The sequence below is a fragment of the Ictalurus furcatus genome, chromosome 18, assembly GCF_023375685.1.
Source record: "Ictalurus furcatus strain D&B chromosome 18, Billie_1.0, whole genome shotgun sequence".
Classification (NCBI taxonomy): domain Eukaryota; kingdom Metazoa; phylum Chordata; class Actinopteri; order Siluriformes; family Ictaluridae; genus Ictalurus; species Ictalurus furcatus.
This window is the reverse complement of record NC_071272.1, coordinates 15,994,893-16,007,724: the sequence shown is the minus strand read 5'-3', so window position 1 is coordinate 16,007,724 and position 12,832 is coordinate 15,994,893. Positions and strand designations below refer to the sequence as shown.

The window sequence follows — 12,832 nt, the reverse complement described above, 5'->3', positions numbered from 1 at the left end:
AAAAAGCCATTTTTGCTTCCTATTCCCAAATGGTTCAGTGTGATAGACTCCAAGATGTGATGCGTTCTGACTTGCGTTCACACTTTCCTGGAGTTCTTCTGTTTTTAGACGGTCCTTGTAACCTTTTAACTGGATGTCAACATCATTTAAGCACCATCTTCTGCACTGAAACTGACAAAAAAGAGCTCAGAGAAAGGACATTGCAAACAAGTGCTGTGCCCTTGTATTTCACATGATGCTTTTTCCAAGGCAGTTTTTGTTTCGGCTGAAAGATATCACTTGTGTTGTTATGCCGGACAGTTTGCTTATGAACATTTGATTGAAAAAAATGGGGAACAACAAAGAATCAAAGAATACAACAAATATTTACTTATTCTTGAAGGTTTTTCTCTTTGAAGTCCTAACAATGCATGTTGTTTTGTCTGGTTTCATGGCTTCAGTTTTGTTTGTACTGGCTCAGTGTGAAAAGGATGAAACCTCAAGAGTCTTGGCCCAAAAGCCTGTCATCAAAGATTCATAGAAATTATCCTTAGCCATTATTTTTTCAGTGTCCTGATTAGATTTCTAAAACAAAGCACTGTGTGCCACATGTTTGAGGCTGGATGAGGAATTCCAGAGCGAAATCACCTTCCTGGAGCTTCACCATCCTGGCGAAGAGTTTCAGGCCGTGTACTCCAGGATGCTGGGAAGTATGAGACACCAGCTGTTAACCTATTGCAGTTTAGAACATCTTCAAAGTGGATCGCGTATTTTGTAAAGGTTACAGAGACCAGATGTTGGAGAAAGCATGCATAAACAGAACTGAGGCTTGGCCTTGTGCCTTAGTGTTAGCCTCAACTACTGCTAACACTCCTTGGAAACACAGGCTCCGTCTGCTGAAATGCTTTAAACACACTGGTTTCTTTTTAATGGACCTCACACTACAGCTTTTTTATTGTAGATACTAGCCAAAGAGTTGAGGTGATACGGGATATCAGGACTTGTTCTTGTGACTGGCGTTCATGTCATAGTTTAAGAGGAAATGGAGACGAGGACATGGCGCCATTCATTTCCTTACCTTAACATACACATGGATAGGCCTCTATGATTGGCTTTAAAGAGGCCAGGTCAGGATTTGGCTCTTTGTTTTTCTCATCCTGTTTTGGACATCCATTTCTGCTAGCTGTCATACTACTGACAGCCTGGTGATAACATAACACTGAAAATCCCATAGCCATGTTAGTGTTATCATAGCAGGAGCAGTTGGACCAAAAAGCTACACGTGAAGTAATTTACAAAGTGTGAGCTTTAAACAAAGCATAAAGACTGCGATTCACAACATTGACATACAGTGGATCTGGCTAAGTTTGCATTTTTCTCCTTCTTTCCCATTTCAGGCTTCTGTTTGCAACACTCAACAGGACAGTGACCAAATAGTGGATCCGTAGCGTACATTAATTTGATTTAAAAACAACAACAAAGTGATGCGTTGATTTTCTTTCTTTACACAGGCAGATTTTACATTTGAATTTTGGAGATGACATGATCAGGTCGTGTCACCTCTAATACAGTTCACATGGTTTGAACCAAAAGGTGACGTGTTTGTCAGAGTTAAACTAAAAATGGCAGATCTGCCATTTTTAGCTCTGCCAGCAGGATACAGAGATGTAAAGAATGTGTGAGGGTGGGGTGCAGGCTCTAAGCACTGGGGGCTGAGTGTTAATTGAGTTTCAGGAATTTTCTGGAAGAGTCCACTAGTACAGGCATCTCCAGTAGCTCTAAGCTCCAATGATGGCAGCCTGAATGATTTCACCTCACATGAACACATGACCCGGTGTTACTGCGTTAAGGGGAAAACTTGGCAAGCATTACAGTGCTGTTAATTCTCTCTTTCGCTTCTTCATTACAGGCTATGTCAGCATCTTGGCAGTGGTACTGAAAACTGCAAATTCTTCACCACAGGCCAATGAGTTTGAATGTAAGTACAAGGGGTTTTCTTGCGAGCCAAACTGAGGAACAGCAATTAAATGGTTTTCTGATGTTAAGACTTTTTGGTCAAATGCACATGCTTTCTTTCTTTTCTGTTTTTTCCTTGCGCAGCAATTGAACTGTCCTGTCTGATAGAATCTATCTCCACGACCGGTCCCAGAATTGAATGGAAGAAGATTAAGAATGGGAAAACAAGCTATGTCTATTTTGAAAACAAAATATCAGGTGATTCATTGGTCTTTCGATATCATTTTGAACGTTATATGTGAAAGTAACATACATGGCTTTGCTTAGGTTACATTCCTCTCCTAAATCTGGTCAAGTTAATATTCGATCACTAGTAGGACATTTAAAAATGGCTTTTGTTTCCTTTAGGTGACTTGGAGAACAGAGCAAAGATTCGAGAGCCTGCAACTTTAGTCATTCTTAATGCAACAAGATTAGACACTGCATCGTACCGCTGTGAGGTCACAGCCACTTTTGACGCTAAAATCTTTGATGAGATTGTGATAAACCTCTCGATCAGAGGTGAGAGACGCTTCACAATCACAATCATTCACACACTGTGCATGCAAGTTAGGATAATCAGATCAGACAGTACTGTGTGTTGAAAGGATGTTTATCATAAGCATATTGTGAATATGAGTCCTGGATTGAGAACAGGATGGTCCTTATGATTACAGCAGCAGTTACAAATTTACAGTATCCAAGTGAGATTATCCACTGAACAGTGATGAGACTTGGCATAAACTGCTTTTTGGGAAGTGTAAATCTTTGCTGTATCCATGTGGAACCATCCACAACAGGACAAAGCGAATATGAATATGAGTATGAATCCATAGGATGAGAAGAGCCACAGCAAAAGAAGTAGTGTGTCAGGATCAGGCACCAGCATCACATCAAACAGTACACATATAGCTCAACAGAGAAATAGAGCAGATTAGATATATTCTTATACTACAGTGGTTTAAAAGGGTGTACATTGCGATCAGAGTGCAAGTGGGAACTTCTTCAGGTTTAGCTTTGACAGCATAACCGAAAGGGAGAGCCAGCCAGCTTTGAGGGCACCCTGAGACATAAAATGTCCGGCACTCCACCTCACAGCATCAAAACATTTCAGTTTACCAAAACTCTCCTGCCCATAAATCCCCATGATATTTTACAAAATGCCTGACTAAACAAATAGGTTTTCAAACTCGACTTAAATACTGAGGTTGTGTCCGAATCCCAAACACTAACTGGAAGGCTATCTCAAAGCTGGGGGGCTTTGTAGTAAAAAGCTCTGCCTCCTGCTGTCATCTTCAGTATTATACTGATAAAGAACCTGCATCTTTTGATCGAAGCAAGCAGGTGAGGAGGATCATAACAGACTAAATGTTGTCTCAGGTACCCTGGGGTGAACTTTAGAATATTAGGAATATTATGATGTGTAAATGACTAATTCAGAATAGAAACCCATCCGACCTATATATATATATATATATATATATATATATATATATATATATATATATTTTTTTTTTTCCCCCTTGCTGATGCACTTTATCGTAACACCCATCAGTACTCCACAGTAGAGTTTCTATATTAATTGTAGTTGCCTGAATTTCTGGCAGACACCACTAGCAATTAGTAGTACGCTGTTTGTTTTCTCAGAAATGGTGTTGTTCGTGTTGTCCAAGCTGCGTCGCTGTAAGCTGAGCTCGGGCACACTACCCTTCCTGCCCTTGGCGGGGATGCTTTCCGGCCTGCCTCAGGCTCGGGCGTGTCCGCGGCTAAATGGGGAAAATTCTGAAACTGCATCTGAGATTAATCAGGCAGCTAAAAGGGGAAAGCGCACCATGCATGGCCTTAATGCGTACGGATTTGACCGCCTGCACTTTTCATTTGATTTAAAGATGCGGGGATGCTGTTTTCTACGTGACTCTCACTTGGGTTATCTGGGTTCTGTTTTGCAGTAAAGCCAGTGACTCCTCGGTGCTCTGTGCCTACGTCTGTGCCGGTGGGGAAGTCAGCTGAGCTGACGTGTATGGAGGATGAGGGCTTCCCCAAGTCCCACTACCAGTGGTTTCGCAACAAAGAGGAGATCCCCGTGGACCCCAAGAGCAGCCCTAAGTTCTTCAACTCGTCCTACATGCTGAACGGGAAAACAGGCGTGCTGGTGAGCACCGGGAGGAATGAGAGAAGGGATATTTTAGGGAGCCAGTTGATGTGTGATGGCTCCAGCCATGAAGGGAATCTGCTGCACTCACTTGCACTTTCCGCAGTGCCACACTCTGCCATTCACACTCAGTGGCCCACCCTGGTCGCTCAACCTTCACACACAGTGCCCTTTAAATCCTGTCCTGGCTGTCGAAATCTCACAGTGTCCGTTGGAGAACAGTGAGCATGCTGGGCATGATCTGTGTGCAGTATTTAGTCTGTTTAAATTGAACCCTGGTGCATTTGTTTTTTGCCTCATTTCAATTTATTCGGGAAGGTGTCACACTCAAGTGTAGACCAAAACAGCTGGTCTGAGACCATCTATCTGCAGGAGAGGAACTCAAATGTGCAAGGCATTATGGGTTGTGGATGACAGTTCTTGATACGGGAGCTGCTAATCTGACATATGAGATGAGCCAGACGGAACCGGAGTGCTGTAGACGTACAATGTGTTATGAAGATCTCAGTGTAATAACACAAAAACAACTCTGGATACAGTTCACAAAATGTTTTGAATCTTATTTATTTATTTATTTATTTATTTATTTGCCAGCTCAGTATTCTTGTACTTATTGAGGATGCTAAAGATTTTCATACATTTGCATAGCTTTGTCCTGTGTGTGGGAGAGGTTTACAAGTACTCTTCCATATGCCTCTTCCCATATGGCGCTTTTTTTTGTTTTCCATGTAAATTTGTCCGGGATAAAAGCAAATAAAACCACATAGAAACTCGACAAAGTTGCTGAAGGAAGAGTCAAAGCTAAACAGAGTTGCAAATGTTTCATTTTTTGTATAGAAACCGAAATCAGCTGCGCTCTGAGAAAACATTAGGAATACATTAGGGCTGCAATTAACGATTATTTTTATAATCTATTAGTTGGCCGATTATTTTTTCGATTAATCGGATGGGGCGGGGAAAACTTTTGGTGCCTTTTTTTTGTTGTTTATTTAAAATAAAATCCTCAAACTGAGTGTTACAAATATAAAATTCAGACTAAAACTTCACCCAACTGTTTGTCCAAAACAGAAAGGACCCAATACACACACACCAAAATATATATTATTAATTTAGGACTGTGGTTTAATTCAGTGCTTTTTGTGCATCCATAAAAATAATGCATGAATACTATAAAATAAATTGTGTGTGTGTGTGTGTGTATATATATATATATATATATATATATATATACACACACATACACACACACACATAATTTTATAGTATTTATGCATTATTTTTTATGGATGCACAAAAAGCACCAAATTAAACTACAGTCCTAAATTAATAATAAAAACTCAGTTTCACTGCACCTTGTGGTTTCTGTTACTCACTGCCTTTAGGAATATTATTTTACTTGTGTTTACTTTTGATCATAATATTTTAATTAGACATTACAGGTCTTACTCGCGCTACACTGTGTATCAGCGCGTTTACACTACGCGTGATCAGCAACGCGGCCTCTTTACTAACACATCACTTCCATTATAATAAACGACAGAATTTACACTGCAAATGCAGCATATACTGACAATAAACTTAAATTAAACTAAACCTTTTAAGCAGCTTGCACCCGTTTCCCCTGCCCCTTACACACAGTGGAGTATTTTGGATATAAAGATAAGTTTGTCTTCGTGCATCAGTTTAATTTCCACGATGTTTAAAATGCTCCCTGCCTTAGAGGACTTGGAGGTTACACTTTCTTCCTCAGTCATGAGACGATTTCACCTCCGTCTGATGGTGACTGGGGTCATATTAGGAATAAATGGTAACGCTGACAGAAAGTAAACTGAAGAAAGTAATTGTCGGTGACTCGGGTGTCTGCTAATGCTAGCGTGCGTATGACGTCATGCGTCGTCGCCTAGGAAGCGGTTTATACTTCCAGTTAGTAAAAAAACCGCTAGTGTTATATTTGAGATCCACACACTAGACTGTAGTGCAGAGTGCATAGTGTAAGTGTACAGTACTTCATTTGGGACAAAGCTTTAGTATTTATTCTCTGAAGCGTGTTTTCGGAACAGAAGTAAAGTAATGAGTGAATCTCCCCCGTGCCGCACGCAGACCAACTAATCAATAATGAGATTCATTGACAATAATTTTCATAATCGATTATTACCGATTTTATCGATTAATTGTTGTAGCTCTAGAATAAATTTAAATGTAAATACGTAAAAACAAACATTTTTGTGAACTGCATACTTTTTTTTTTTTAATAGACCTCCACTTTTGTCCTCTGGCTTATTTAGCGTCTCACATGTCAGATTAGCAGCTCACCTGTCAAAAAAACACCATATATGTATAACCAACAGTTCTACAGCACTTTATGCACTCCAGTCGAATCAGGATCGAATTTGCACTGCATGAGGAAAAAAGCGTCTCCTCTCAGGTACCTCGGCTGGGAAACGGTTCTAGATTTCTAAAAAGAATCTAATTCAAACCTTTTCTGAAACCCTGTTTGTCTACAAAGAAACTTTTAAAGGTTTCCCTAGAGCTGAAAACCACTTTCAGGTGCTAGATTGAACCTTTTTTCACCTCTCTCATTCAGATTCGGTAGGGGTTTGTTTGGGGGTTTTTTTTCCCCCTGTGGTCTATTGCAGTTGCTGTTTTTTACACCTTCCCAAGCTAAGACTGTTGAAAGATTACAGGCACAATGGTTTGATTTTGAACACAACTATATGTGTGAAAGCACCCTACAGTCAGGTATCTTCAAGTTGTGTGATCAGCAAGTCAATGTTTTGATTTAAATCAGCCAACAATATAGTTAAATCCTATGCCTTCTTCACTGGGAGAAGTATGAAGGACAGTGAGAGAGAACAACACAGGAACAAGGATAATGTTTCTATGTAATTGTATTGAAAAAAGAGCAATGTGATTTTTAAAAAAAAATATATATATATATATATATAATATATTAATATAGATCCATTCAGTCAGCTTTGCTTCTCAACTTTAGCAATCATCTCAGTCAGTGCAGCTGCCTCTTAAATATTGAGACCTTTACACTGATTCGAATATGTGAATCTTTATACCCCATAAATAACCAGGTAACGAGAGATGTGTTATTTATTGTCCTGCAGAAATTCAATGCAGTAAGGAAAGAGGACTCCGGACATTACTACTGCAGAGCCAAGAATGAGGCAGGAGTCGCCGAGTGCAGCCCGCAGATGATGGAAGTCTGTAAGTCATTGTCTTACCAGACAAAAACATTCCCTTATCTTCACATCATAACAACATTATAATTAGTGTGAATCAAGTGCACATCCTCGTCTTATCTCCCTTAAACACAATCATGCTTTTTTTCCTCTTATTTCCAGATGACCTGAACATTGTTGCCATCGTTCTGGGTGTGCTGGTGGTAGTGCTGGTGCTGTTGTGCATAATAGTGGGCATCTGCTGCGCATACAGGAGAGGTTTCTTTGCCAGCGAGAAGCAGACAGGAAGCAAGTAAGTGACAAAGGAAGAGAGCCTTTCCTGCTGATTTCATCCTGATTCACAGACACATCCCGCAGCTGTTAAGTGCTCTTTGACTCCCCTATTTTAATCAGGTCTAATTTTGTCCTGAGAGGTCTTTTTAAGGTTCGGATTTCGGTGCAGCTTTCACAGAGTCAGGCGTTTTGAAGTATTACAAAGGAGTAGTGCAGAACAGGAGGGAGAACCATAAATCCATGCACCAGTGGGATAAGCAAGTTAACTCATTCGTACTAACGTTTACATATAGAGGAATTGGCAGACTGTTAGTGATGTAAAGTGGGCAAGTTGGGCAAAGTTGGGCAACTGTGTGTGGGAATAAAAAACAGGTGGGAAAAGAAAGCATCATAGCATTGTCTGTTCCTGTCACCTATTGGTAGTATATAAATGACTTCACTTCAGATTTGCATGTTCATTTCTACTCACAGTTACTGTGCCAGTCAGTGATGTTTGGTCTCCTGCCATGAGTTTTATCCAAAAACAGATCAGCGCCGGTGTTTTCACTATTCTATCTCCATGCATCAAGCCAGACGGCTTGTTCAAGTTCAAGTTTGAAGTTTATTATAAGCCCAGAGGGAGATTTCTGGTGCAGCATAAAATTTGTAACCGTATCATACAAAACCCACAAACAGCAAATACAACATTCTGACATCTTACAAATTTAAACGCCTTACCGCAATGTGAATAAAAGAATGTCTATATCGATTTTGTTTCTTTCTGACATTTCTATATACAGTGATACAAGCATTTTCTTCAAGATTTTTTTTTAAAACATCTGATTTGTGATCAAATGAATGGTTTTATATTATGATCTTTAGTTGTGACAAGTGAAATCATGGAAACCATCAGTAAACTGAAAATAGGACTGTACGTTGAGTGAAACAAGGCAAAAATGTTTTTTTGTGGGTTTTTATTATTTGCTATATTATTTACTTGGGAAATAAAATCATGATGTTAGTGCAGAGTCTGAGGTTACCAACAAGCTGAGACATGACAAGAGACTGGTGTCAGTACTCAAAAAAAATGTTTGTACATTTATTATACATCCACAGGTTACAAGTTTTTTAAAAACTACACTGTTAAAAGTTTTTTTTTTATCCTGTACAGTTATTTACAGACTAACCTTTGGTCGTATCATTTGCATTGAAATGATATCTCCAGCGTAGGCAAAGAAATGTCATATCATACAGATTTCGAATTAAGAGCTTACTATAGCAGTGCTTTTTTACCTTGTGTTTGAGTTACTCCATGACTTGCCATTAGAAATGTTTAGAATTGAAATGCACTCATTTCTAGACTTGGAAACCTAGTACTACAGATAACATTTAATGCTTTCTCTTTTGTTTATACGGTTAATGACCCGTAAAACACAGCAAGAAACCACATGAAAGAATGTTTGGACAATAAATTAATTCGCCAAAGTGCTGAAAAAGGACTGGAACTATGTATAACAGGCCATGAAGCCTCCTTACATACCACACCGACCCCTGTGAGACACAGTTTGCCAAGATACACATGGACTCCAGCTGTCAGTAGTGGATTGTTTTAATAGGCGTTAGACACAGTAGTGTACCACTCAACTACAGAGCCATCATCCCCTCCTAAACCCCTTTCAGCACACTATGAGATGAGTCCTCCTACTGAAACGCAGAAACTCTGTGAACGGAGAAGCATATGATAGAAAAATAACTACAATTCCATAGACGTTTTAAATAATAATTGATGCAGCATGGTTATTCAAATGAACCTGTGTATTAAAGTTAAACCCTATCTGTGTTTTTCTTTTTTTTTGTCTTCTTTTTTTTCTAGTTACAAAGCACCAGGAAAGGCTGAGGGAGTGGATTACATCCGAACAGATGATGAGGTGAACCGGTTAATTCATTCCTCACAGATTTTTCTATAAAACGAAGAATCCCTCTTGCACCATTTGCTCACTGTGACTTCCTCTCTTTCAGGGCGATTTCAAACACAAATCATCATTTGTCATCTAAAATCGGGGAGAGACGACGAAACACCCTGAAATACATTAATGGAGTCATTAGCGCAATACCTTGCAGATAATGAGGGACAAACACACACAAACACACTGAGGAAAAAGACTCTTAGCTGTGCCAGGACATGGTTTACATCACAGCACATTTGCTACAACACAATTCATATTTGCCAAAGCGGACAAAAAAAGTCCCATTTCCACCTAGAAGCATTAATCTCCATAAATCCACTGAAGTTTTTCCTCTTTAAACCAACTTTTTTTGACTCATTTCTTCACTTTGCTTTCTTTTTAGTCAGAATTCTGTAGAATTGCGTAACTTTTTTTTTGCTTTAAATTGCTTGTCGTTTTTCGATCATTTTTGTTTTGTACCAGTTAAATGTGTCAGAATATTTTTTTGATAGAATATATTTTGAAATGTTTAGAGGTTTACTTTTCTAAGAAAAATTTTTGTTTTTGTTTTTTTTTGTACGTTACTAACATGGAAGCCAGTATATTTTATAGACCAATTTGGTGTTTGAAAGAAGATAATCATTTTGACCACTCTGTAGTTTTTCTAAATAAATCACTTCTAAATTATTGACATCTGTTGATGCTCTCACTTGAGCTTGAAATCAGGGCCAGGTTTAGGGGGGCAGGTGCTGGATCGGGCTATTTTTTAAATCCTTTTTTTTTTTTAATGCATTAATTAAAAACATAATACATTATATTAATTCAATGTAAATATTAATATTAATTCATATTAAATATGGGACAAATGCAGCCTGCTGCCTCGTTTCGTTCAGGCCAGGTGAACTACTTAACTTTTTTTTTCCTTTTTTTTTCTTTTTTTTTTACTTGGGAAAAAAAGTGTGAAAAAGTAATAATGAAATGATTGTTTTCATGATCGTGTAAGACACAATCTACCGTCAAACAATCTTGGCATTTTGACTGTACCCCCAAGCAAGACCGGTTAAATCCAGCCCTGTTTGAAATTCAATGTCATATCCAGTGATAACATTTTCAAATGTCTTACCTACTTAGTTTACTGTTGCAGGCGGAATAGTTTTAGCATAGGGTTCCATGTTAATTTTTGTAGATAGTCTTAGACTGTAAGAATATTTTTTTTTTCCTTTTTTAATCCAGCAGAAAACACCTTAAACAGCCCAAGCTGTGTATCCTTGAGTTTAAGTGTCCTTGTTGATCATGTATATAGTGAATATACTGTCCAGATAGTGGGGTTTATTTCTTTTTCGTTTCCTTACTGGTCTTTTACTTCTTGAGAAGTAGTTTCAATATTTTAAAAAAAGAATAATAAAACAGGGTTTTTATGTTTGGCTAATAAAAATCTGCGATGGTTGTATGTTGATTCATATGTACCTTCCCTCATGTGGGAATAAAATACATTTAGTTCAGTTTTAGATATGAAGAGGAAAAGAAGAGGCAAATATGACACTCTTCACAATTTCAGGTGAACTAATCATGTGAGAGAGAGGATCTGCCTTACAGGCTGCATTTGATTCCTGTATCAGAATGAACTACAATTCACACAAAATGTCAGATACAATTTATGATTTTCAAAGTACAATCCCCACGAATACAGTTCATAAATAATGAAAACCATTTGGGGTTTGTTTTGTTTTAATTGTCTTGTCTTTTTCTTTTCCATATTTGAGTTGATTACTTACTCTAAGAATCATTAATCATTCCTCTTGAGTGCCTTTCTGTGTGTTCCTATGATAAAGATAATGTTTATTGTGTTCTATATAAATAGTGACTCATTATATACTGTGACGTCTAATTGGACACATCACTGTTCAAACTGACTGATTTTCTAGTCAATTTTATAACATTTGTATAAATCACAACAGGTGTTTGAGAGGAATGATAGGGTATTCTGATATACAGCACATATCCAACTCTGGTTGTTTGTAAATAGATTTCAATCTTGTCGTGTGCTGATTTAATGACTACCCTTTTTTTTTTTTTTTTTTTGGCAATGAAGTAGAAATAGAGCTTGGATATTGTATTAGTGCCTAAATATAGAGTGAAGTGGTGTTCCAAGAAGACACTTTGATAATGGCAGTGTAAAAACGTGTATTACATTATACAGGTGTTTAATGGAGTGTTGAGTTAACAACAGGAATTGAGCGAGGTGAGAATATGTTGATATAGAGTACAAAGCTTTACCAAATACTGACTGAATAAAGGACATTTTTCTCTTTCTGTAATTTCCTGCACTGAAGTCTTGACAAAGGAGGTTTAATTGTCGGTTGAGGTTAAATTGACATATTGCGCCCTTTTTCAATCCTGAATCTACATTTTTCACCTTGCATTGATTTTAGGCTGGTGCAAATCCTGTGTGAATTCTTGAACAGTAGCTAATGTTTGTGATTAATAAAACTTACTTCTTAAGATTTGTTGTTGCTTTTATTTTGTAGCCTGGTGGATAAAATGACAAAAATAGAACTGTAGGTCACAGTTAATGTTCATATCAAACATGGTTTGTGTATTTCAGCAACTGCTGATCTGGAGTCTGTAGGGTTTATACAGTCTATAGGGTTTATACAGAATGGTGTGAAAGACAAAAAACCTCTTGTGAGTGGGAAATACTGCGGTCAGAAACTCCTTGTTGATGAGAGAGATCAGAGGAGAATAACCAGACTGGTTCAAGCTGACAAGAAGGCTACAGTAACTCAAATGACTGCTCTTTACAACCATTGTGAGCAGAAAAGCATCTCAAAGCACATAATCCATTAAACCTTGAAGCAGATAGGCTACAACAACAGAAGACCACATCGTGTTTCAGTCCTTTCAGCTAAGAACAGAAATCTGAGGCTACAGTGGGCGAAGTCTCCAAACACGGGTTAGTTTAGACAGGGAAAAAGATAAGCCAAGGTTTTTCCAATCTTTAAATACATTTTGGTTTTATACAGTATTTTGGCAAATATAAACAAATAAATTCAGTATGAGTGATTGCAAGCAGGTACAAACAAAAAATAATAACTAAAAAAAAAGTCCTACACACATCTCTAGTTGAGATCAACTATGACTTGAGTACATTATGAGTAATGTAGCTGAGATTGAGGAACGGTTAGAGTCAGAACCGACAAACAGTGCTGGCCTTTCTAACTCTGGATTTTGACCAGTGTGTTCCAGGTTTTTCTGGGGACATAGTGGAGGGCTTCAAATTTATTATTAATAATAAAACTTCCACTTTAGGCCATACC

General features: G+C 38.1%; 1 protein-coding gene across 1 annotated transcript in view; it reads left to right on the top strand.

Annotated features, from left to right (window-relative positions):
- jam3b (junctional adhesion molecule 3b) overlaps positions 1 to 12,564 on the top strand; it is a 38,191-nt gene extending 25,627 nt beyond the window's left edge. Inside the window, exons 2-9 of the mRNA XM_053648720.1 lie at positions 1,889 to 1,957; positions 2,080 to 2,193; positions 2,344 to 2,496; positions 3,924 to 4,126; positions 7,243 to 7,342; positions 7,480 to 7,609; positions 9,443 to 9,497; positions 9,589 to 12,564. Coding sequence (XP_053504695.1) covers positions 1,889 to 1,957; positions 2,080 to 2,193; positions 2,344 to 2,496; positions 3,924 to 4,126; positions 7,243 to 7,342; positions 7,480 to 7,609; positions 9,443 to 9,497; positions 9,589 to 9,624 — 860 coding nt within the window. The 3' untranslated portion in view covers positions 9,625 to 12,564. The remainder of the gene's footprint in view (positions 1 to 1,888; positions 1,958 to 2,079; positions 2,194 to 2,343; positions 2,497 to 3,923; positions 4,127 to 7,242; positions 7,343 to 7,479; positions 7,610 to 9,442; positions 9,498 to 9,588) is intronic.
- The last annotated feature ends 268 nt before the right edge of the window (positions 12,565 to 12,832 follow it).